Source organism: Somniosus microcephalus, chromosome 9 (genome assembly GCF_052327205.1).
Source record: "Somniosus microcephalus isolate GS21.2 chromosome 9, FLI_Smic_1.0, whole genome shotgun sequence".
NCBI lineage: Eukaryota > Metazoa > Chordata > Chondrichthyes > Squaliformes > Somniosidae > Somniosus > Somniosus microcephalus.
Window position 1 is genome coordinate 225295693 of NC_140995.1, and position 26454 is coordinate 225322146.

General features: G+C 46.5%; 1 protein-coding gene across 1 annotated transcript in view; it reads left to right on the forward strand.

Annotated features, from left to right (window-relative positions):
• The first annotated feature begins 14988 nt into the window (after positions 1 to 14988).
• LOC147113087 (potassium channel, subfamily K, member 16-like) overlaps positions 14989 to 26454 on the forward strand; it is a 36861-nt gene continuing 25395 nt past the window's right edge. The window contains exon 1 of the mRNA XM_085996261.1: positions 14989 to 15251. Coding sequence (XP_085852387.1) covers positions 15039 to 15251 — 213 coding nt within the window. The 5' untranslated portion in view covers positions 14989 to 15038. The remainder of the gene's footprint in view (positions 15252 to 26454) is intronic.

Consider the following 26454-nt stretch of genomic DNA (forward strand, 5'->3'; position numbering starts at 1 on the left):
TGCTAGAGGAAAAGGATCTTACGCTGGACAAAGCTTTCAGCATTGCAGCATCGCACGAGGCAGCAGCACGAGGCGCTGCAGCGATACAGCAAAGGCCATTGGAATTCAGCACCAACGAAATGGCATTGGGCGTAGCAAAGTGCTATCGTTGCGGAAGGACAACGCATGACCAGAACCAGTGCTGGTTCAAAGATAAAGAATGCAGGCAATGTGGCAAACTTGGTCACATAGCGAGAGTATGCCGGTCAGGAAAAAAGACCAGCAGCAAAAAGTCGCCACAGGAGAAGTACAAAAAAGTACACAAGGTGACAGAGAACAGTTCGGATGAACAGAAGATGGATTCAGACTCCAGCAGTAAGGAACTGGGTTGTCTAAAAATAGATAATGTGGGCAACACAGCAGACCACCAAACTATCTGGGTCATGCTTCGGATAGCAGGAGTCCAAGTGAAGATGGAATTGGACACTGGATCGGCATTGACGGTCATGAATAAGCAAGATTACAAAAGGTTATTCTCGCACATTCCCCTGAGGGATACGGAGATTGTATTGAAAACATACACGGGGCAAATAGTATACCCCATCGGAAAGATAAAAGTAAATGTGGTCTACAATGGTAAAGAAAGTCAGGAAATGGACTTGTATGTGTTACCTGATGGAGGTCCGCCACTACTGGGATGGGAATAGATCCAGAGAATAAATGTGGACTGGCATTCCATACAAGCACTGACTGTAGATTCCTGTAAAGAGGACGACGTCAAACCTAAACGACTGTCCAAAATATTGGACGATGCTAAGGAGGCGTTCCAACAGGGACTGGGCACACGGAAAGGAATTACGGCAAACATCAAGGTTGAAGAACATGCAAACCCAAAATTTTTCAAAGCCAGACCGGTACCTTATGCGATACGACCTGCTGTGGAAGCAGAGCTGGAAGGGCTAGAACGTTCAGGAGTACTGTCAAAGGTGGACTGGAGCGAATGGGCCACACCCATTGTTCCTGTCATGAAGCGTTCGTTGAGCAACAAGCCGGGGGAACCTGGGAAGGTTCGCATCTGTGGCGATTTCAAGATCACTGTTAATCTGGTTCTTCACACGGTGCAATATCCGCTTCCGCGGATTGAAGATATCTTCGCTTCGCTGTCTGGCGGGAAACACTTCACCAAGATAGACCTGGCGCAGGCGTACCTACAGATGAAAGTTGATGAAGCGTCACGCCAGTATCTCACGATCAACACACATAAGGGCTTATATCGGTATAATAGACTGGTTTTTGGAGTGGCATCGGCTCCAGCGATTTGGCAAAGGGCCATGGAGCAGGTATTGCAGGGAATTCCAGGCACACAATGCTACCTGGATGACATTCTGATTACAGGAGATGATGATAAGGATCACCTCGCGAATTTGGAGCAGGTGCTCACCAGATTGAAAGAATATGGGCTCAGAGTTAATCGCCAGAAATGTGAGTTCTTTCAAAAGCGAATCTCGTACTGCGGCCACGTCATTGACCAGGAGGGGCTCCATAAGTCACCTGACAAGGTCGAAGCTGTTGTGAAAGCTCCCGCTCCGGAAAATGTATCCCAGTTGAGGTCGTTCCTTGGGTTGGTTAACTATTACCACAAGTTTCTTCCAAATTTATCCACGGTGTTACACCCGCTGAACACTCTTTTGCAAATGGGAATACCATGGAAGTGGAGCGATGATTGTAAGCGGGCTTTTCAAAAAAGCAAGGCACTGATCACCTCTAAGGAAGTGTTGGCTCACTTTAACCCAACGCTGCCTATTCGCTTAGCTTGTGATGCTTCTCCATATGGTATTGGGGCAGTGCTCTCACATAAGTTTCCAAATGGCTTGGAAAGGCCAGTCGCGTTCGCATCCAGATCATTGACCTCCGCAGAGCGCAACTATGCTCAGATAGATAGGGAGGCTCTCAGCCTCGTGTGGGGAGTTAAGAAATTTAACCATTACCTGCAAGGCCAAAAGTTTACGCTGCTGACAGATCACCAGCTGTTGGTTTCCATTTTTAACCCTAAGAAGGGTGTTCCGGTTATGACGGCGCAGAGGCTTCAGAGATGGTCCCTTTTCCTAGGGGCACATCAATATGATATCGAATTCAAAGGTACAAAGCAACATGGTAATGCTGATGGGCTGTCGTGCCTGCCACTACCTACAGCGGAAGAGGCACCGGCAGTTGACCCTGTCGAGATATTTCACTCGACCATCATCGAATGCTTACCAGTCACCAATGCGGGTATTGAGAGAGAGACCCGAAATGACCCGACACTGTCTCGGGTCTACGATTTGACAGTGAAGGGATGGCCAGCACATGGCGACCCATTGTTACCAGCATTCTCAGCCAGACGAGAACAGCTGTCCGTCTGTCAAGGAACATTGATGTATGGAACAAGGGTGATTATTCCTCCTAAATTAAGGGAGAGAGTTCTGAAGGAATTGCATGAAGGTCATCTGGGGGGAGTCAAGATGAAAAGCCTTGCTAGGGCTTATGTGTGGTGGCCAGGTATCGACAAACAAATAGAGGATCTGACTAAAAGCTGCTCAGGGTGCCAAAAAGTTCAAAACGCACCTCCAATTGCACTGCTGCATCCGTGGGAATGGCCTTCAACCCCATGGCAACGTGTGCATATCGACTTTGCAGGTCCATTCATGGATTCCATGTTTTTGATAGCAGTAGACGCACATTCTAAATGGCCAGAAGTGATTAAGATGTCGACCACTACCTCTGAAAAGACGATCACAGTTCTAAGAACCATATTTGCAAGGAATGGGTTGCCGGAACAAGTATGTTCAGACAACGGACCACAGTTCGTGTCAGAAGAATTCCAGAAATTCATGAAAAAGAATGGGGTGAAACACTATACATCTGCCCCATATCATCCGGCTACAAATGGGTTGGCCGAGAGATTTGTACAAACGTTCAAAAAGGCGATAAAGGCCATGAGCGAAGACCATATTCCACTACAACACAAGGTGGACAATTTCCTGATGGCATATCGAAACGCCACGCATGCAGTGACAAATCAAAGCCCTGCCATAATGTTCTATAACAGGAGGTTGCGGTCCCGGTTGGATTTGTTAAAACCCAATGTGCGTAGGGAAGTCGAAAACAAGCAATTCCAGCACGTAAATAACAAGGCCACTCGGAGTTTCGAAATAGGACAACCGGTGTTGGCCAGGGACTATAGGAATGATAAATGGCAATCCGGAACAATTCGTGCCCGACAAGGACCCTTGATGTACACGGTAGACGTTGGTGAGAACGTAAGACGACGTCATGCTGACCAACTTGTGGAATTGAGAACAAGGGTCGACCCCATGTCTACGGCAGAGACACCAGTTGAAGAAGTTATTGAGCCTGTAGCATCTACCTCAGACTCGAACGTACATGATGATGTTCAATCCATAGGAGATCAAATGGATGCGTCACCCCAGCAACGAGAACCAGAGACCCCTGAAAGGCGTTATCCGGCCCGGATCAGGAGGCCTCCTCAGAGACTGAATCTTTGAACAGTTTTGTGTGAAAGTTGTATATATGTTATCCATGTAATGTTTAAATTGGGGTGTACACTGTTAAGCTAAAAGGGGAGGAATTGTAGTGTATGTAACCTGTACCACCTTAAGAGGATACCTTAAGGTGATGGACTACTTTTTGATGGCTCCTGTACATTGTAGTACCAGTGGTGACCACACCAGTATATAAACCCTGTGGAGCAAAGTGTATTCCAGTTCAGCCCTGACCCTCAATTACTAAAGACCTGTTTAATTATTTCTGTAGTCTGTGTCCAGTTATTCAGCATAACTACATTTGGAAACACAGACTCAACAATCGTGTTTAGCTCCTCCCCCCCTATAGCCCCCTGTTTGTCCAGCGTTGGGATATTCTTAGTGTCTTCTACTGTAAAGACTGATACAAAATATTCATTCAGTGTTTTTGCCATCTCCATATTTCCCACCATTAATTTCCCAGTCTCATCCTCTAAGGGACCAACATTTACTTTAGCCACCCTTTTTCTTTTTATATAACTATAAAAACTCTTACTATCTGTTTTTATATTTTTTGCTAATTTACTTTCATAATCTATCTTCCCTTTCTTAATCAATCTTTTTGTTATTTTTTGCTGTCTTTTAAAGTTTTCCCAATCCTCTATCCTCCCACTAGATTTGGCTACCTTATATGCCCTTGTTTTTAGTCGAATACTATCCTTAATTTCTTTACTTAGCCACGGGTGGCTGTCTTTTCTTTTACACCCTTTTCTTCTCAGTGGAATATATATTTTTTGGTTGACTGCTCCAACTGTGCATGGGTAGAAGCAGTCTGTCCTGCAGGTGGTGGCAGCTCCAATGGAGACGTGCCAGCGGTGGCATCAGGAATGCTGACATCCTGAGAGTGGATAGCAGCTCCCTGGCCGACCGACACACTGGCACTCTGATGGGGCAGCACCGCAGCATGTGCACCAATCGGCTGGTCCACAGATTGATGCCCTGCTGTGGTGCTGCAAGGGCCCCGGGTAATCCCGCCTGATCCAGCGAGGGTGGCAGCAGTCATTGGTGACGTGGCCTCAATATGCGTCTGCATGAGACCAGCGAGTGACTGCGTGGCAGGTGCCAGTGCTTTGGTGAAGCCCTGGACAGTCCTTTCCAGTGCTGCCCCGAAGCCATGGACAGTCCTTTCCAGTGATGTCCCGATGCCCTGGACAATCCTTTCCAGTGCTGCCCCGAAGTCCTGGACAGTCCTTTCCAGTGCTGCCCCAAAGTCCTGCGCACTCCTTGCCTGTGCTGCCCCGAAGTCCTGCGCACTCCTTGCCTGTGCTGCCCCGAAGTCTTGGACACTCCTTGCCAGTGTCTCGATGGATTCAGGCATCCTTGCCACTGCAGCCATGAGCTCAGTGTGCCTGAGCCAAGCCTGGGTGCTCATTTCTGCGAGGGAACGCACCTCTTCTGCGCTCTGTGCAGCAGTACTCGCGGCCTGACTCGCCCTCCGAGGAGACGGCCCCCAAGCTTCCCTACCCCCCTTGCATTGCTGCAGCCCGCTGGTTCCTGGAACTGCTTCCTCCTCAGAGCATTCCCCCCCGCTCCCCTCCAGGGAAGTAGTCTCCCCAGTCTGCAGAGGGGCTGGCTCGCCTGAGCGTGGCAGGGATGGTCCGGCTTCCTCCTGCTCGTCGCCTCCGGAGTCAGTGGCAGTGGCAGCTTGAGGGCCCGGCTCCCGAGCTGGTGATGCAGCATCTGAAAGCAGGGAGGTTGAAGAGTGGCTTTAGCGAAAGGACAGGGTGGCAGCAAGGGATGCATGAGTGCTGCAATGCTCTGACATGGGTCCAGAGTGAAAAAGCATGCTGGTGGGGGGAACAAGTGGAAAGAGAGAGTTCAAAAAACCTTACCATCGCTGTACACAATGGGGTCGGCAGCTCCAGTGGTGACAGGACCAATCATCCGGCCTCCAACAATCTGGTGGACTTTTTCCTCCAGGTCCGTCAGTGTCTGCAGCTGAGGAGGGCCTCCTCTGGTACGAAGCTGCTCCCTCCAGTTCCTGGCCAGCTTGGCCTGCAGGAGAAAGGATGGGAAGTGATGAAACATGCTGGCCTGAGCTGACATCACATGCCCCCCATGGTAGAATAGCCCTTCCATTATGCATTGAGCTGACATCACATGCCCCCCATGGTAGAATAGCCCTTCCATTATGCATTGAGCTGACATCACATGCCCCCCATGGTAGAATAGCCCTTCCATTATGCATTGAGCTGAATGTGCGTGTGTGTTTCCAGAAAGGGCCATGGGTGCTGGCTGACAGATGGCCATTGGGGCATCGCGCACCCTCTGGCCATAATGTCAGGTGCAGATGGAGGGATGAAGAAGATGGTGAAAAAGGCACTTACCCTAACGACCCGAGTGAGGTCGTTGAACTTCTTCCTACATTGCACAAGAGTCCTGGGCACCACGCTGCTTGAGGTGACTCTGACAAACTTCCCTCCAAGCCCTGCGGTACTCGCTCTGATGAGGCCTCCTGCCATTGTCAGGGTACAGCACAGCTCGCCGGCACTTCACTTCGCCAACCAAAGCACCCAATGCCCCATCGGTAAAGCGCTCCGCTCTCTGCCTCACCCTCTCCATATGTTCAAAGTCTGGAACGCCACAGAAAGCACAGCGCCGATTTTGAGGCCTACAAGGCGCAGAGTGTGGCTGCTGCTCCTAATTGACCCGCCCCTTTAAGAACTGGCCTGGAGCCAGCATGTCTCGGGGTAATCGATTATTGACAGCACCTGCGCTGCGCCCGGCCGCCGAAATATTGAGTAGCGCCGCTGGGTTAGCACCTTAAGACTTCCGTGCAGTGCCTGAATCAACGCTGCAATCACCTTTAGGGGCGCAGCAACCCAATATCGCTCGAGGTGGTGATAAGTTGCGCCTGGCGATAAAATTTGCACAGCGCCAATTCTAGCGCCCCAAACGGGGCTATACCCAATTTCTCCCCCAAAGGATAATAAAGGATCAAACACACTAATAGGGCTTGTCATGAATCTTATCATGACTCATGAAGTAACACTGGGCGGCCAGCTGGTGGCGCCGTCCAAGGAGTATAAATACTCGGGCGTGGGCCCAGCTTGCTCAGGATGTTTCTGTAACCAGGAACTAGTGATGTAACGAGACATCTCATGGTTTTGAAACAGTTGATTAAAGCCTTGTTTTATACTCAAACCAAGTGCTCAGTAGTCTTTTTACATCAATTTAATCAACTGGACCTGCTCCACGCTCTGAGTGGTCTTGGGAACAGACGGCTACGACTCAAACCATAGAAGGGAACTCGGACAAAGTAATCGATCCACCATGGAGAAACTACTCAGACCCGCCCGTCTTGACCTGGAGCCGAATTCACCTACAACTGCTAAGGTATGGAAACACTGGTATCGTACCTTCAGCAACTTCCTCAGGGTGTGTGGTGAGAATGTTCCTGATAAATTAGAGATACTTGCCAATTATGTATCTCCTCATGTGTTTGACTATATCGAAGACTGTGTAGACTATGACTCCGTTATCCTAATATTACAGCGACTATATGTTAAGGCCCCAAATGAAAGTTTTGCTCGGCATCTACTGGCCACTACTCGACAACAACCCGGGGAATCACTTGACGAATTCCTTCAAAAGTTTCGCAGGCTCAGCAAGGATTGTAATCTTAAAGCTGTCACAGCTGAGTGGTACCAGAAGGAGCTAATTCGTGATTCTTTTATTAACAGAATTACGTCTCCCTTCATATGCCAGCATCTGTTGGAGAATAAAACCCTCGAGTTACAGGCTGCCTATGACCAGGCATGTTCCCTGGACTTAGCAAAGAGGAATGCAGATACCTATCTTGTACCACGTGCACGGGCTGCTGCTATCACTTTTAATGACTCCTTTGATAGGTCTCGGGCGGAAGCCCTCACTAATGATGACTCTAACCTAGCGGATGACAACCCTACCCTAGAAGCCTTCACTGATGACGACCCAGCCCCAGTGGCATCTTGGCAATCTGGAAGGAAGTGTTTCTTCTGTGGAGGTGCATTCCACTATAGGGAATTTTGTCCTGCTCGTAACGCAACCTACAATCATTGCAGTAAGAAAGGTTACTTTTCTAAGGTATGTCAGTCAAAAGCCTCTGTTAGTAAGAAAGGCCACTTTTCTAAGGTATACCAGTCGAGAGCCCCTGTTAGTTTTGCAGCTACTATCTATAAAACTGCTCCTCCCCCAAGAGCCACTACTAAGGTTACAGCTGCAATCTATAAAACTGCTCCTCCCCCAAGAACCACTACTAAGGTTACAGCTGTCAAGGGTAAAACTGCTCCTCCTCCCATCACAGCTGTTTTCCCCAAAGTCTGACCCATGCAGCCACGAAGGTTTCAGTAAATGGACACATTTTGAGTGCACTAATTGACTCATGCAGCTCTGACAGCTTCATTAGTGAGCGGGCTGTCAGTAAGTTAAAACTGCGTATTTACCCCTCGGACAGGGAAATTGCAATGGCTCTGGCGACACTGACCACCAACTCTTCCGGCTTTTGTCTGGTCGACCTTATTCTCAATGGCTGCACTTATTTCTCCACCCGGCTCGGGGTGCTCAAAAACTTATGCAGTGATGTGCTCCTGGGACAGGATTTCCAGAAACAACACAAAAGATTCACTTTCGAGTTTGGAGAGTCAAAGCCGGAGCTTACTATTTCCAAAGTACCGTTTTGTGCACTTTCGGCGGATTCGCTCGACGAGCCCTCCTTGTTTGCGAATCTTTCCCCCCGATGTAAGCCCATTGTCACTAAATCACGACGTTTCAGCCAAGATGATCGATCCTTTATCGAGGCAGAAATCTCTCGCCTTCTAGCTGACGGTATCATTGAACCATGTTCAACTTCCTGGCGGGCTCAAGTCGTCATTGTTAAAAATCCTCTGAAGCAACACAAGAAATGTCTTTGCATCGATTACTCGCAAACTATTAACCAGTATACCGACCTGGATGCCTACCCACTACCACGCATCGATGACATGGTCAATAACCTTGCCAACTACAAGGTATTTTCAACTTTTGATTTAAAGAGCACATACCATCAAGTACCGTTAAAGGACTCTGACAAAAAGTATTCGGCCTTTGAGGCCAATGATCGGCTTTATCAGTTTTGTCGCCTTCCATTTGGGGTCACCAATGGGGTGGCCGTCTTTCAACGGGCAATGGATAGCCTAGTCAAACAGGAGAACTTAACGGACACTTTTCCATATCTGGATAATATCAGCATTGCTGGTCATGACCAGAAGGAGCATGATGCCAACTTCCAGAAATTTTTTGACATTCTCTGTCGTCGCAACTTAACCTTAAATGAGTCCAAATCTGTGAAATCAGTACCATCAGTCAACATCCTTGGCTACTGGGTGGGCAACGGTGTCATCAAACCGGATCTAGAGCGCCTTCGTCCGCTTCAGGAGCTCCCTCCCCCTACGAATCTCGGCTCTCTTTGTCGAGCACTCGGCATGTTCGCCTATTATGCGAAGTGGATACCCCACTTCTCCAACAAGATCCAGCCCCTGCTTCACGCAAAGTAATTTCCATTGGAGGCAATGGCTATTTCAGCTTTCAACCTCCTCAAGCGACAACTGGAAAAAGCCACATTTCGTTCCATCGATGAAAACCTTCCTTTCGTGGTTGAGTGCAATGCATCGGAGGTGGCGATCTCGGCTACCTTGAATCAAGGTGGTCGACCCGTTGCATTTCTGTCCAGAACTTTGCAGGGTAGCGAGCTCCATTATCCTCCTGTCGAGAAGGAGGCTACGGCTATCATCGAAGCAGTATGTAAATGTCTTTGCATCGATTACTCACAAACTATTAACCAGTATACCGACCTGGATGCCTACCCACTACCACGCATCGATGACATGGTCAATAACCTTGCCAACTACAAGGTATTTTCAACTTTTGATTTAAAGAGCACATACCATCAAGTACCGTTAAAGGACTCTGACAAAAAGTCATTTCACGCTTATAACCGATCAGCGCTCCGTGGCCTTTATGCTGGATAACCAGAAATGCACTAAGATCAAGAATAACAAAATACAACTCTGGAGGATGGAATTGGCCGCCTTTGGCTACACCATACATTATCGACCCGGCAAAGAGAATCTGACCCCGGATACTCTCACGCGTGCATTCTGCTCTTCTATGTCAACTTTGACTCTTGCGGACCTTCATACTGACTTATGTCATCCTGGCGTTACCCGTATGTTGCACTTTAAGCGGTCTAAAAATCTCCCATTTTCTACGGAAGATGTGAAAAGAACTTGCTCCACCTGTAGAATCTGTGCGGAATTAAAACCGCAATTCTTCCGTCCATCGGATGGCTCGCTCATACATGCTATGCAGCGTATGCAGCGACTCAGCATTGACTTTAAAGGGCCATTGCCTTCCTCAACGCGAAATGCCTACTTACTATGGTGGATGAATATTCACACTTTCCCTTTGCTTTCCTCTGTCCCAATATGCTTACTTCCACAGTGATCAAATGCCTCGATCAAGTCTTTTCCCTTTGCGGTACGGCCAATTTCATCCACTCTGACTGGGGTCCCTCCTTCATGTCAAGCGAACTCAAAAGTTATGTTTCCCAACAGGGAATCGCCACAAGTAAAACGACACCGTATCATCCCATCGGTAACGAACAGGTTGAGAGATACAACGCTATCATTTGGAACGCTGTTCATCTAGCACTGAGGTCACGCAACCTACCAGACCAGCAGTGGGAAACTATGCTCCCTGACGCGTTGCATTCCATCAGGTCTCTTCTTTCTACGTCCACCAATGTCACTCCTCACGAGCGATTCTTCAGGTTCCAGCATCGCTCCACTCATGGGACGTCCCTACCATCATGGGACGTCCCTACCATCATGGTTTGCAGCTCCCAGCCCAGTGCTGCTCCGAAGATTCGTCCGATCTTTCAAAAACGATCCCCACATCGACGAGGTGGAACTAACGGATGTTAATCCCATGTACGCACATGTGCGGTACCCTGATGGCCGGGAGTCCACCATTTCACATCGAGATCTGACTGCCTGTCCAACCAGTCCCACGGACCCAACTGGTAGAGGAACCCATGGTAATGATGCCGACGCTCTGCACTCCTTTGAGGATGGCACCCTACCTGGGACATCAAGGGATCTGCCGGCTACTCCACTGGATCAACTTGGGAAGCTGAGCGCTTCCCATGGGATGGCCACCCGAAGCCAGGACGCTGGTCAATCCCCAGCTACCAAACAAGATGACACCAGCTCTGCGCCTGTGGGGAGCCGCACCCGGAGTCACGATCTCCCCAGTCTTCCGCAGGTCGATCAAGGTGACACAGGCCCCGTCGATCTACCAATACGGACCAAGCGACCCAGGGACCAAGACACGGTCCGAGGAGACGTGCCTTCCAGCCACAAGCGAAGATCTAAAAGACTGCGCCTATTCGTGGTCTGCCTAATCCACTGGAAGGAAGTCGTCGGACTTCCAAAACTTTCAGGCAGGAAGGATGTCATGAATCTTATCATGACTCATGAAGTAACACTTGGCGGCTAGCTGGTGGCGCCATCCAAGGAGTATAAATACTCGGGCGTGGGCTCAGCTTGCTCAGGATGTTTCTGTAACCAGGAACTAGTGATGTAACTAGAAATCTCATGGTTTTGAAACAGTTGATTAAAGCCTTGTTTTATACTCAAACCAAGCGCTCAGTAGTCTTTTTACCTCAGGGCTAGTCTACAGACCCCCTAATAGTGGAAGGGAGGTGGAGGAAGAAATATGCAAACAAATTAGGGAAATGAGTAATAAACATAGAATAATAATCATGGGGGATTTCAACTACCCTGATATTAATTGGACAGAAGAGGTAGGTAAAGGGGATAATGGAATGGAGTTCCTACAATGTGTACAGGACTCCTTTCTAATCCAATATGTAAATAGCCCAACAAGGGATATTCGCTATTGGATCTAGTAATGGGGAATGAACCAGAGCAGATAAGAGAAGTAAAAGTAGGGGAACATCTAGGCAATAGTGACCATAATATAATACGCTTTAAGACAATAATTGAGAAGGATATAAGTATGACGAAGACTGGAGAGAAGATTGGAGAAAAGCTGATTTTGAGGGGCTGAGAATAGAACTTGGGAAAATAAAACAGACAACAATATTACAACAACAGCATGCATTTATATAACGCCTTTAACATATTAAAACACCCAAGGCACTTCACAGGAGTATTATAAGACAAAAAAATTTGACATAACAATATTGGCAAACAATGACGTAGAGCAGCAATGGGAAACATTTAAAACGGTGTTCAACTGAAAAACAAGAACAAGCTAATGAGACACCATGGATGAATAAAGCCATGAGGGAAAAAATGAGGGTAAGGAAAGAGACATACATTAAGTACATGGACAGCAGGGGAGAGCATGATATGGGAGAATACGAAGAGATTAGGGGAGAAGTCAAAAAAAATTAGGAAGGCAAAGAGGAACTATGAAATTAAATTATCAAGGAACATAAAACAAAATAGTAAAATATTTTACTGGCACATAAATAAAAAAAGGAAGCTCGGGATGGGAATAGGACCACTAAGGGATGGACAGAATAATACCACAGGCAGTGATAGAGAGATGGCAGAAATATTAAATAATTATTTTGCTTCAGTATTTACCAGGGAGGTAGAACAGGTGGACATGACATCGGATGATGAGATTACTAATGAGATAACTGCATTTAAAATAAAAAGAGGGGATATATTAAATAAACTAATCAAACTCAAAGAGGATAAAACCTTGGTCCGGACGGATTGCATCCACGCATTTTAAAAGAATCTAGGCAAGAGACAGCAGAAGCATTACTACACATATTAATTTGTTAGAACAAGGTATAGTGCCAGAGGACTGGTGAATAGGGACAGGGTCACTGGTCAAGGCTTGGAAGCTAAGCAGGGTCAGGCCTGGTTAGTATCCTGGAGGGGTGACCATCAGGGAAGACCATGTGCAGAAGGTCACAGAAGGAGCCCCATAGGAGGGGCGGTTGGTGAGAAGGTCACGGAAGGAGCCCCGAGGAGGGGCGGTTGGTGAGAAGGTCACGGAAAAAACCCTGGGGGGGCAGCTGGTGAGCAGGCCCGGGCGTTGGGCTGAAGATTGTCGGACAGGAGGAATGGTGGAAATGGAATGGCAGCGCGCACAGACGCAGTGGCTTTGCTTCTTCTAGGACGGTGCTATTTGCGTTTAATGTTATTTGTACTGGACTCATGGGAGCTTGTAAGATCACATTTTGTTGTACAATGACAATAAAGTTGAAGAATTATTATTATTATTATTATTATTAATAGCTGTATTTAAGAAGGGAGATAGAACATGTCCAGGGAACTATAGACCAGTCAACTTAACATCGGTGGTAGGAAAAATAATAGAATCCCGACTAAAGAAGAAAATAGAAGAACATCTAGAAACCAAAAATATAATAATGAATAGTCAGCATGGATTTCAAAAGGGAAAGTCTTGCTTGAACAACTTCAATTAATTTTTTGAAGAGGTAACAGAGAGAGTAGACAAGGGTAATGCAGTAGATGTAATTTATCTAGATTTTTAAAAGACCTTCAAAAAGGTACCACATAATAGACTAATGAATAAGGTCGGAGAATGCAGAGTCAGGGGACACGTAGCAGAATGGATAGCTAGCTGGCTTCAAGACAGAAAGCAGAGAGTAGGGGTAAAGGGTAGTGATTAGAGTGGCAGAAGGTGGGAAGTGGTGTTCCACAAGGATCAGTGTTGGGACCACTGTTCACAATTTATATTAACGATTTAGACTTCGGAATCAAAAACACAATTTCTAATTTGCGGATGACACCAAATTGGGGGGGCGGGGGTGGATAGTCAATACTGAGGAGAACTGCAACAAATTACAGGAAGACATTAATAAACTTGCAGAATGGGCATATAATTGGCAAATGAATTTCAACACAGTTAAATGTGAGGTATTGCATTTTGGTAGGAAGAATAGGGAGGTCACTTATCACTTGGAGGGTGCAAGTCTGGGTGGGGTAGAGGAGCAAAGGGATCTCAGAGTACAAATACACAAATCACTAAAAGTAGCAACAAGGCCATAAAAAAAGTAAACCAAGCGCTAAGGTTTATTTCTAGAGGGATAGAATTGAAAAGTAGAGAAGTTATGTTAAACTTGCATTAAACCTTGGTTAGACCACACTTGGAGTACAATTCTGGTCATCATATTATAAAAAGGATATAGAGGCACTGGAGAGGGTGCAGAGAAGATTTACAAGGAGTTTTCCATAAATGTGAGGGTATACCTATCAGGAAAGGATGAACAGGCTGGGTCTCCTTTCTCTTGAAAAAAGAAGGCTGAGGGGTGACCTAATAGGGGTCTTTAAAATTATGAAAGGTTTTGATAGAGTAGACACGGAGAGTGTTTCCACTTGTGGGGAAGAGCATAACTAGAGGCCATCAATATAAGATAGTCATCAAGAAATCAAATAGGGAATTCAGAAGAAACTTCTTTACCCAGAGAGTGGTGAGAATGTGGAACTCACTGCCACAAAGAGTGATTGAGGCAAATAGTATAGATGCATTTAAGGGGTGGTTAGATAAGCATACGAGGGAGAAGGGAATAGAGAATTATGCTGATAGAGTTAAATGAGGAAAGACGGGAGGAGGCTCGAGTGGAGCATAAACACCAGCATGGACTGGCTGTGCCGAATGGCCTGTTTCTGTGCTGTATATTCTATGTAATCCTATGTAAATAAACTTCTAGGAAGAACAGTGGAGATGACAGCTCTGGAATCTTTTAAGAAATAATTGGATGCTAAAATGGGAGTGGGGGGCGGCTTTTAAGATCTTTCAGGGTGGATGAACTAAGATGGGCCGAATGGCTTTCCACATCTGTAACGATCCTGTGATGATTACAGCAACAGACGACTACATCAGAAGGGCTGTGCCTCGTTGTTCTCACACAGCATACAGTTCTATATAGGTACAGGACGGCACCATTTTCAGCTTTTAACACCAAAAGATAAGCATGCAAGTTTTACCAGAGTGAGGTGTAGAAGGAGCAGGTCTGTCGATAATTTGAATTAAAAAATAAAATCTTGCATTTTTGTTTACATGTTTATTAGCTTACAAAACCAGCCACTAAATCCTGCATTTATATTGGAAAATATAGAATCTTGGCAGTGACAAACCTGTTGACCATCTGCTCGAAACGAACTTGTTTCCTGATGTCACGTTCTGATAAGTAGCAAGTGCCTGAGTGAGGTAAGTGGTGTGTAATGGGCTGTAAAAAAAGAAAATTGACTGTGAATATCTCTTGAATACAGTCAGCTAGCGCAGAATAAGCAAAGAGAAAGGCTTTCATCCCAGATGCCAGGTGCAATGAAAAGCCACATAGGTGGAATAATGAGCCTCTCCACAGCTCAGCCTGTCTGATTCAACCAGCTAAGTGAGATGGTGCTTGATGGTTAGTGCTGAAGTGGGTTTTAACACGCGGCCAAAGCCATGTCATACTTTACTGTCTACAGTATCAGAGTCAGTTGGACGGTGATTCTGCTGTTGGGATATTTTTTTTACTTGTTCCTGGGAGCTGCGGTATTCCAAGTGTTGGAGAAGCAGGCAGAGGCTCACACTCGGAATACTTTCCAACTGGCAAAGCTCAAATTCCTTACAAACTACAGCTGTCTGGATGGACCAGCTCTGGAGAGGTTTGTGCAGGTAAGCAGAAAAATACGGAGGGGAAAGGGGGGCGTGGGGGAAACCTGTTGACTTTAAGAATAATTAAAAGCACGAGGCTGTAGGTAGCCAAGTGATACTTGAATGCGTTTAGAACAATTCAGTGAGATTAGATTAAAGAGCAGAGAGGTTCTGACTAAAGAGCAAGATTACTGAGGGAGGTAAGCATTTAGAAAGTGCCATACTAACTGGTATATTTCTCGTGTTGAATGATTGTTTCTTAGGGCTTGTCAGTCATATAACTTACTGTCAATGCAGGTGCACTCCGATGTTGAGAATTCTGAGCAGTCTCGAGGAATGTGCCTGTTAATCAGCACTGCGTTTTCTAGTTTTTAGCACATTAAAACACAACGTGATTTTTAAGCGTGTCCCTGCTGAGTTTTTCCAGCAAGCTACCATAATATTAACTTATACACTTTTGAAAATCTGGTTTATGATTAGATTTACAGTTCTCATAGCAGCATAATACAACCTGACCCCATCGAATCCTGGGTCAAACTGGACTAATCTACATAAGATCATAAGAAATAGGAGCATGAATAGGCCATTTGGCCCTTCGAGCCTGCTCCACCATTCAATAAGATCATGGCTGATCTTCTACTTCATCTCCACTTTCTTGTACTATCCCCATATCCCTTGATTCCCATAGTATTCAAAAATCTATCGATCTTTGTCTTGAATATACTCAATGACTGAGCCTCCACAGCCCTCTGGGGTAGAGAATTCCAAAGATTCACCACCCGCTGAGTAAAGAAATTTCTCCTCATCTCAGTCCTAAATGACCGACCCCTTATTCTGAGACTGTGACACCTGGTTCTAGACTCCCCAGCCAGGGGAAACATCCTCCCTGCATCAACCCTATCAAGCCCTGTAAGAATTTTATACGTTTCAATGAGATCACCTCTCATTCTTCTAGTTTGCTCAATCTCTCATAGGACAATCCCCCCATCCCAGGAACCAGTCTGGTGAATCTTCTATGGCAAGTATATCCTTCCTTAGGCAAGGAGACCAAATCTGTACAAAATACTCCAGGTGTGGTCTCACCAGGGCCCTATATAATTGCAGTAAGACGTCATTACTCTTATACTCAAATCCTCTTCTAATAAAGTCTAACATACCATTTGCTTTCCAAATTGCTTGCTGTACCTGCATATTAACTTTCAGTGATTTGTGTACAAGGACACCCAGGTTCCTCTGAACACCAATATTTCCCAATCTCTCACCATTTAAAAAACACTCTGCTTTTCTATTTTTCCTACCAAAGTGGATAACTTCACATTTCTCCATATTATATTCCATTTGCCATGTTCTTGCCCACTCACTTAGCCTGTCTATACCCCCTTGACGCCTCCTTGCATCCTCCTCACAACTTACATTCCCACCCAGCTTTGTATCATCAGCAAACTTGGATATATTACATTTGGTCCCCTCATCCAAATCATTGATATAGATTGTGAATAGCTGAGGCCCAAGCACTGATCCTTGCGGTACCCCACTAGTTACAGCCTGCCAACCCGAAAATTACCCATTTATTCCTACTCTCTGTTTTCTGTCTGTTAACCAATCCCCAATCCATGCTGGTATATTACCCCCAATCCCATGAGCCCTAATTTTGTTTATTAACCTCTTGTGTGGCACCTTATCGAATGGGTTCTGAAAATACAAATACACAACATCCACTGGTTCCCCCTTATCTATTCTGCTAGTTACAACCTCAAAAAATGTTAACAGATTTGTCAAACACATTTCCCTTTCATAAATCCGTGTTGACTGTCCAATCCTATTATTATTTTCTAAGTGCCCTATTACCACGTCCTTAATAATAGATTATAGCATTTTCCCTACTACTGATGTCAGGTTAACTGGTCTGTAGTTCCCCGTTTTCTCTCTCCCTCCTTTCTTAAATAGTGGGGTTACATATGCTACCTTCCAATCTGCGGGAACCGTTCTAGAATCTATAGAATTTTGGAAAATGACAACCAATGTATCCATTATCTTTATAGTCACCTCTTTCAAAACCCTAGGATGTAAGCCATCAGGTCCATGGGATTTATCGGCTTTCAGTCTATTAATTTCTCCAGTACTATTTTTTTACTAATACTAATTTCTTTCAGTTCCTCATTGGTGCTAGACCTTTGGTTCTCCATTATTTCCAAGAAGTTTTTTGTGTCTTCCTCCGTGAAGACAGACACAGAGGGCTGGATTTTGCCAGTGCTCAGAGGGCGGGTTTGGATGCGGGTCAAAGGGTAAAATCGTTTTGATTGACGGCGGGTTGCGATCCTGCTGTCAGCCTCCAAACAATTTTCCCAAGTGTCGGGTTCCCAATTTGCACATGGACCCGACACCTAGCGGCGGGAAGAGGATTAAAGCCAATTACCTGCCTATTAACAGGTAGTTGATAGTAGTTGACAGGCTATTTTAAAATTTTGCCACTTCTGCCTCGGGTTTTCCGACGTCCGGACACCACGCCAGGTAAGTGTGGCATGTTGTGAGTCTGCTGTAATGTTTCTGGATTGATGACAGCTGCAGAAGTGGTGTGAAGGTTCCAATAGTGCACTGGTGAGTCTCGGAGGTAAGAAAATGTTGGGAAATTCATTTTTAATGCATTTACACATTTCTTTAGGTAACAAGTTTTGAAATCCATGTCCAGAGCCACCTCATTGGGAGAACCTCTCTCACCAGTGACAGATCGCTTTTGTCACCTCACCTGCAGCTGCCATTGTAGTGTATGTACCTTGAAGAAGGAACTATATTCTGCAGCCCCTGTATACTGCAGTACCAGTAGTGACCACCCCTGTATATAAGCCTGTGTAGTAACTTTGTATGGTAGTTCCAGTTTTGTCTCCATTCAGTAAACACCTGTTATAACCAACTTCTGCAGTCCGTGTCTCAATTACACACGGATATTACACTGGCGACGAACAGATCCGAACTTACCTACAGTTCTGCACCACCTCACGGGGATCCATCCCTGAAGCGAAGTTATTAGAGGTCAAAGCCAGAAGGAAGAAATCCAATGAGAAAAAAAAACAGAAGAAACGGGCGTCGACCGTGGGCAACCGCCCTCTGATTCGTCGAATTCGAAGATTTGCAGGAGAGTCTGTCGAGAGCTGGTTATCCAGTCTATGGTGTTCCAGCTAATCGGGCTGGTGGCAGGTAGTACACTGATCCTTCCTGGGCTGCAGCGGGCTAGAGCTCGATCGGGTGGCTTTTCAACGGGGCCGAGCAGCATTGTCGGGAAGAGGATAGAGAAAGAGAGGGTGGAGCACACAGGGCGTGGCCGGTGCTACGAAGCCAGGCAGTGTACAGACCCGAGAAGATGGAGGGAAGTGTCCCATAGGGTCTGCTATGACGACGGGAACAGTAATTAAAATAAAAGAAAAAGAAATTAGAAGCGCAGAAAGCCACGAGGAGCTGCAGTTTGCCACGGGGACCGCGGAGAGCGGCGTTGGCAGCAGCGCGGGGGGAAGCGCGCGAAGACCATAGGGCGTCGCCATCAAGGCATAAAAATGCCAGCAACAGCGCTTGCAGCAGCGGAAAAGGCAGAAAGCGTGGGAGGCGCCATCTTAATCCAGCGGGGAAGAAGGCAAAGTGCGGGAGGCGCCATTTTGTTCAATCGGGGAAGAAGGCAAAGCGCGGGAGGCGCCATCTTAGATCTCCAAGATGCCGAAGACTGGCAATATCACTGCCTTCGATAATGCAATAGAAGACTGGACCACGTATGTCGAAAGAGTCGAAGTATATTGCAAGGCAAATGAAGTAGCCGATGAGAAAAAGACATCGGTACTACTAAACTTAATGGGCGCAAGAACGTACAGCCTATTGCGGAACCTGATCACTCCAGTCAAACCGATGGAGAAGAGTTTTTATGAAATTGTTGATATCCTACAGGAACACCTAAATCCTACACCGCTGCTGATAGCAGAAAGATTTAAATTCCACAAGAGAAATCAGCATAAAGATGAGAGCAATGCTGATTACCTTACGGAACTACGCAAGGTATCAAAGCACTGCCAGTTCAGAGCAGGACTGGCAGATACCCTATGGGACAAATTTGTCTGTGGACTCCTGAGTGAAGGAACCCAGAAGAGGTTACTCTCAGAGAAAGAGCTGACGCTAGATAAGGCTTTCAGCGTGGCAGTATCATACGAAGCAGCAGCAAGGGGAGCTGCGGAAATACAGCAAAAGCCACAGGAATACGGCACCCATGAAATGACACGGGGATTTGAAAAATGTTATCGCTGCGGCAGAACAACCCATGACCAGAAGGACTGCTGGTCCAAGGACAAAACATGCAGGCAATGCGGAAAGACGGGACACATTGCACGAGTTTGCAGGTCCGGGAAGAAGACTAACGACAACAAAAAGACTACTAAGGAAAAGTACAGGAAAGTACAAAAGATGACGGACAGTAGTTCCGAAGACCAGAAGAGCAATAGTGAATCCAGGAACAAGAGACTAAGCTGTCTCAAACTACACAACGTAATCGCAAAAGAGGATCACTGAACCATTTGGGTCACCCTCACGATAGCAGGGTCCCAAGTCAAAATGGAATTGGATACAGGATCAGCCCTGACCGTCATGAATCGACGAGACTACGAGCGGCTATTCTCACACATACCCTTGAAAGACACATCCATTGTCTTGAAGACATATACGGGGCAGAAAGTATACCCCAGAGGGAAAATAAGGGTGCCTGTCGAATACAATGGCAAAGAAATACAGAAATTGTATCTGTACATACTGCAAGATGGTGGACCACCGTTATTGGGACGTGAATGGATCAGAAAGATAAGTTTAGACTGGCACTCCATTCAGGCACTGACTGTGGCTGGTAAAAAGGATGACGTCGTCACACCTGGACGATTGTCAAAAATCTTAGCTAACGCTAAAGAGGTATTTCAACAAGGACTGGGAACTCTTAAAGGCGTAACTGCCTCGATAAAAATAGAAGAGAATGCAATTCCCAAGTTTTTCAAAGCAAGACCGGTACTGTATGCAATTCGCCCAGCCGTCGAGGCAGAGCTGGAGAATCTGGAGAATGCAGGCGTGTTATCTAAGGTAGACTGGAGCGAGTGGGCGACACCCATCGTTCCTGTCATGAAGAAAACGTTAAACATTAAGTCTGAGGAGCCAAGGAAGGTTTGCATCTGTGGGGACTTCAAGGTGACTGTGAACCCAGTCCTTCACACACTACAGTATCCTCTTCCGAGGATAGAAGATATTTTTGCCTCACTATCTGGAGGGAAACGTTTTACAAAAATTGACCTAGCGCAAGCATATTTGCAGATGGAGGTTGAAGAATCCTCTAGGAAATATCTCACGATAAACACTCACAAAGGTCTTTACCAGTATAATCGACTGGTATTCGGAGTAGCATCAGCTCCGGCTATATGGCAAAGAGCGATGGAACAAGTCCTACAAGGGATTCCGGGGACTCAGTGTTACTTGGACGACATCCTAGTGACAGGTGAAAATGACAGTGAACACCTTGCCAACCCAGAGCAGGTGCTCACTAGACTAAGAGAACATGGGCTACGAGCCAATCGCCCCAAGTGCGAGTTTTTTCAGAAACAAATATCGTATTGTGGCCACGTGATTGATGAAGAGGGGTTACATAAGTCCCCTGACAAAATTGAAGCGGTAGTTAAGGCTCCAGCGCCTGAAAATGTGTCGCAACTGAGGTCATTCCTCGGATTGGTGAATTACTACCATAAGTTTTTGCTGAATTTGTCCACAATTCTGCACCCACTGAATGCCCTGCTACAAACTGGAGTAGCATGGAAATGGAGCGATGAATGTAAGCGGGCCTTTCAGAAGTGTAAAGGCCTGATCACTTCAAGAGAAGTATTGGCTCACTACAACCCATCACTACCGATAAGACTGGCGTGTGATGCGTCTCCCTACGGCGTTGGAGCGGTACTATCACATAAATCCCTTGATGGTTCAGAGAGGCCGATAGCTTTTGCGTCACGCTCGTTAACTGCAGCCGAGCGTAACTACGCCCAGATTGACAGAGAGGCCCTCAGCCTGGTGTGGTGGGTGAAGAAGTTCAATCACTACCTGCACGGACAGAAATTTACTCTACTAACTGATCATCAACCTCTTGTCTCCATTTTCAACCCTCAGAAGGGCGTCCCGATAATGACAGCACAACGGCTACAGAGGTGGTCCCTTTTCCTAGGGGCACACCAATATGACATCGAGTACAAAGGAACTAAACAGCATGGGAATGCTGATGGATTGTCGCGCCTACCGTTGCCGACGGTGGAAGAAGCACCTGCAGTGGATCCAGTGGAGATATTCCACTCGACCATAGTCGAATGTCTACCTGTGACGAATGCAAACATAGAAAAGGAAACACGAAATGACCCGACACTCTCCAGGGTCTATGATTTAACGGTGAAGGGATGGCCAGCACATGGCGAACCACTGTTGCCAGCATTCTCGCCGAGAAGAGGACAGCTGTCAATGTGCCGAAGAACCTTGATGTGTGGATCCAGAGTAGTAATTCCACCCAAATTGAAGGATAGAGTGCTCAATGAGCTTCATGAGGGTCATCTGGGAGGGGTAAAAATGAAGAACTTAGCCAGAGCATTTGTGTGGTGGCCGGGAATCGATAGAGAAATTGAAGAGATGACGAAGAGCTGTACAGGATGCCAGAAGGTCCAAAACGCCCCACCACAAGCCCCTCTACATCCATGGGAGTGGCCCTCATCTCCATGGCAAAGGGTACACATTGATTTTGCTGGTCCATTTATGGACTCGATGTTTTTAATTGCGGTGGATGCACATTCAAAGTGGCCAGAGGTAATAAAAATGTCCTCAACCACCACAGAAAAAACTATCACAGTCTTACAAACCATATTCGCCAGAAATGGGCTGCCTGAACAGATTTGCTCCGACAATGGACCACAGTTTATGTCTGAAGAGTTCCGGAGGTTCTTAAAGAACAATGGTGTTAAGCATTACACATCCGCCCCATATCATCCAGCCACCAATGGATTGGCTGAGAGGTTCGTTCAAACATTCAAGAAGGCTATCAAGGCAATGTGTAATGAAGACATACCCCTACAACACAAGGTGGATAACTTCTTGTTTGCCTACCGGAATGCGACACATGCGGTTACCAACCAAACTCCAGCCATGATGTTCTTCAATCGAAGACTAAGATGCCGCTTGGATTTGGTTAAGCCAAACATCAGAAGAGATGCGGAGAACAGGCAGTTTCAGAATATGAATGAAAGGCCAACCAGGAGTTTCAAGATAGGTCAACCAGTTTTGGCCCGGGACTACCGCACAGAGAAATGGCAGCCAGGAACGATCTGCACACGGCAAGGACCTCTAATGTATACCGTGGACGTTGGAGAGAGCATTGTAAGACGCCATGCTGACCAGATTCTAGAGTCACTGGAAAACGTCAAATCTACACCACGATCCTATACACCTGGTGATGAAACCGAAGTACCAATTGCATCTACCTCAGAATCGGTGATATTGGAAGCAGACGAACCAAACAACGACGTTGATCCCGAATCAACTTTGCCAGAAGAACTTGATACCCCAAAGAGGCGTTATCCGGACAGAATCAGGAAGCCTCCTCAAAGACTGAATTTATAATTGATTAACTTCAGCTAATGTATATAGCAACTGTAATTGTAAATATGTTATTTAATTATTAATCGAATGTTATGTACTGTTTAGCTGAAAGGGGAGGAATTATAGTGTATGTACCTTGAAGAAGGAACTATATTCTGCAGCCCCTGTATACTGCAGTACCAGTAGTGACCACCCCTGTATATAAGCCTGTGTAGTAACTTTGTATAGTAGTTCCAGTTTTGTCTCCATTCAGTAAACACCTGTTACAACCAACTTCTGCAGTCCATGTCTCAATTACACACGGACATTACAGCCATCTATTCCAGCCTATGGAGGGAGTCATTGGGGAGCCTGGGTGCAAGAGCTCACCTTTGTACAGTGACTGTCAGTGTTTGCAGCACCTCAATGCTGTCAAACACTGAGAAATCAGCTGTCAAAAATAATTGTGCGTGGTCCCTTTAAGAAAACTGGCAGATGACCTGTCAGCAAATGATGTCATCTGACCAGCTTCCTCTTAATTGGCCGGCAAGCCTGCAGGGCAGTCTTAACAAGGTCAATCAACGTAAAACCATGTCTGTGGGCCGGATGCAGTTGGGGGTGGGACTGGAAGCCGGAAACTACCTGCCCCACACCCAACCCGCCTCCATTGAAAAAATCGCAGCCAAAGTATTTGTTTAATTACTCTGCCATTTCCTTATTCCCCATTATAATTTCTCCTGTCTCAGCCTGTTAGGGACCCACATTTACTTTTGCTAATCTTTTCCTTTTTACATACCTATGGATGCTTTTACAGTCTGTTTTTACGTCTCTCGCTAGTTTACTCTCATATTCTATTTTCCCTTCCTTTATTAATTTCTTGGTCCTCCGTTGCTGAATTCTAATATCCTCCCAATCCTCAGGCTTACTATTTTTGGCAGCATTATAAGCCTCTTCCTTTGATCTAATACTATCTTTAACTTCTCTTGTTAGCATGGTTGCACCATTTTTCCTGTGGGGCTTTTGTGCCTTAAAGGAATGTATATTTGTTGTAAATTATGCATTAATTCTTTAAATGCTAGCCATTGCTTGTCTACTGTCATAACTTTTAATGTAGTTTCCCTATCTACCTTAGCCAACACGCCCCTCGTACCTACATAATTTGCTTTGTTTAGATTTAAGACCATAATTTCGGATTGAACTTAATCACTTTCAAACTGAATATAAAATTCTATCATATTATGGTCACTCTTCCCTAAAGGCCCCTTTACTACAAGGTTATTAATTAACCCTTTCTCATTGCACAATACTAGACCTAAAATAGCCTGTTGCCTAGTTGGTTCCTCAACATACTGATCTAGAAAACTATCTTGCATACGTTCCATGAATTCGTCCTCTACACTTTTACTGCAAATTTGGTTTGCCCAGTCTATATGTAGATTAAAGACCCCCATGATCACTGTATTACCCTTGTTACATGCGCCTCTAATTTCCTGATTTATACTCTGCCGTTTGGGGGCCAATAAACAAGTCCCACCAATGTTTTCTGCCCCTTGCTGTTTCTTAGTTCCACCCAAACTGATTCTACTTCTTGATTTTCGGAGCTAAGATCCTTTCTCTCTACTGTCTTTATCCCATCCTTTATTATCAGGGCTACTCCTCCTCCTTTTCCATTTTACATAAGAACATAAGAAGTAGGAGCAGGAGTAGGCCATACGGCCCCTCGGGCCTGCTCCACCATTCAATAGGATCATGGCTGATCCGAACCTAGACTCACGTCCACTTCCCTGCCCACTCCCCGTAACCCCTAATTCCCTTATCAGCTAGGAAACTGTCTATCTCCGTTTTAAATTTATTTAATGTCGCAGCTTTCACAGCTCTCTGAGGTAGCAAATTCCATAGATTTACTACCCTCTGAGTGAAGAAGTTTCTCCTCATCTCAGTTTTGAAAGGGCAGCCCCTTATTCTAAGATTATGCCCCCTAGTTCTAGTCTCACCCATCAGTGGAAACATCCTCCCCGCATCCACCCAATCAAGCCTCCTCACAATCTTATATGTTTCGATAAGATCGCCTCTCATTCTTCTGAATTCCAATGAGTAGAGGCCCAACCTACTCAACCTTTCCTCATAAGTCAACCCCCTCATCTCCGGAATCAACCGAGTGAACCTTCTGTGAACTGCCTCGAGAGCAAGTATATCTTTTCTTCAATATGGAAAACAAAACTGTACGCAGTATTCCAGGTGTGGCCTCACCAGTACCCTGTATAACTGAAGCAAGACTTCCCTGCTTTTATACTCCATCCCCCTTGCAATAAAAGCCAAGATTCCATTGGCCTTCCTGATCACCTGCTGCACCTGCATACTAACCTTCTGTGTTTCATGCACCAGGACCCCCAGATCCCTTTGTACTGTAGCACTTTGCAGTTTCTCTCCATTTAGATAATAACTTGCTCTTTGATTATTTCTGCCAAAGTGCATAACCTCACACTTTCCAACATAGGCCTAGAAATTCACTGGCCTTAGCGCCGCTTTTGAGGCGCTAGAGGGCCTAGCGCCGAAGTTATGGCCAGTTTAGAAATTGACAGGGGCCCTAAATCGGCGTTAGGCCGGTAGCGCTGCACCGGCACCGATGACGTCATCGGTGTGCGCAGCGTCCCGGTTGCCATGGTAACCCGCCCGAACTCGGAAATTGAGTTGCGGCCGCCTCGCCCGTGGCAGCCGCAAGCAACGTTCTGGCAGAGGTGCCTTACAGAACTTTGCGCTGGCGCATTAAAGGCCCCGCGGCGGCCGGCCGCTTTCCCGCCGGCCGCCTGGCCGCAGCTCCCTCCCCGGACTTCCCCCCCCCCCCCCCCCCAGGAACAGAAGCAAGCCCGGCACTTGTCCGAGGTGCCGGGCTCATTTTTAAAAAGATTATCGCGGGCCGCGGCCGGGTGCAGGCAGCTCCTCCTTAACGGAAGGAGGAGGCCTGCACTTCCCGAGCCTGCCGCACCGCAGCGGGCGCCGCAGCGCCGGAATAGCGCCGCAATGCGGCGCGTGGCGCCAGTTCTGAGGCGCTGAGACCCCTCAGTAGCGCCGGCAGCCGTTTGGGCGCGGCGCTACTGAATTTTTGGCGCGCGCAGGGGGACTTAGCGCCGGCACTAACTTCCGCCGCTAAAGCCCTCGCTGCGCCAAAACCGAATTTCTAGGCCAGTGCCTTTAGTTTTGACTTATTTTTATTTTTCCCTGACGTCACCTTAGTCACTGATGCCTTATTACCTTTGTTACTCTCTCTGTCCCTTCCTGACCCACTCTGCTTATTTTTACCCAGAACTCTACTCTGCTCTAGAGCTTTGACATTTCTCTTGCTGCTTTTAAATTTACTCTTTCCTGAATCCTCCCCCCCTTTCATTAGTTTAAAGCCCTGTCTACTGCCCTAGTTATTCGGTTCGCCATGACACTGGTCCCAGCCCAGTTTAAGTGGAGCCCGTCCCAACAGAACAGTTCCCTCTTTCCCCAGTACTGGTGCCAGTGCCCCATGAACTGAAACCCCTTCCTCCCACACCACCCTTTGAGCCATGCATTTAAACCTCTAATCTGTTTGCCCCTATGCCAATTTGCGCGTGACTCAGGT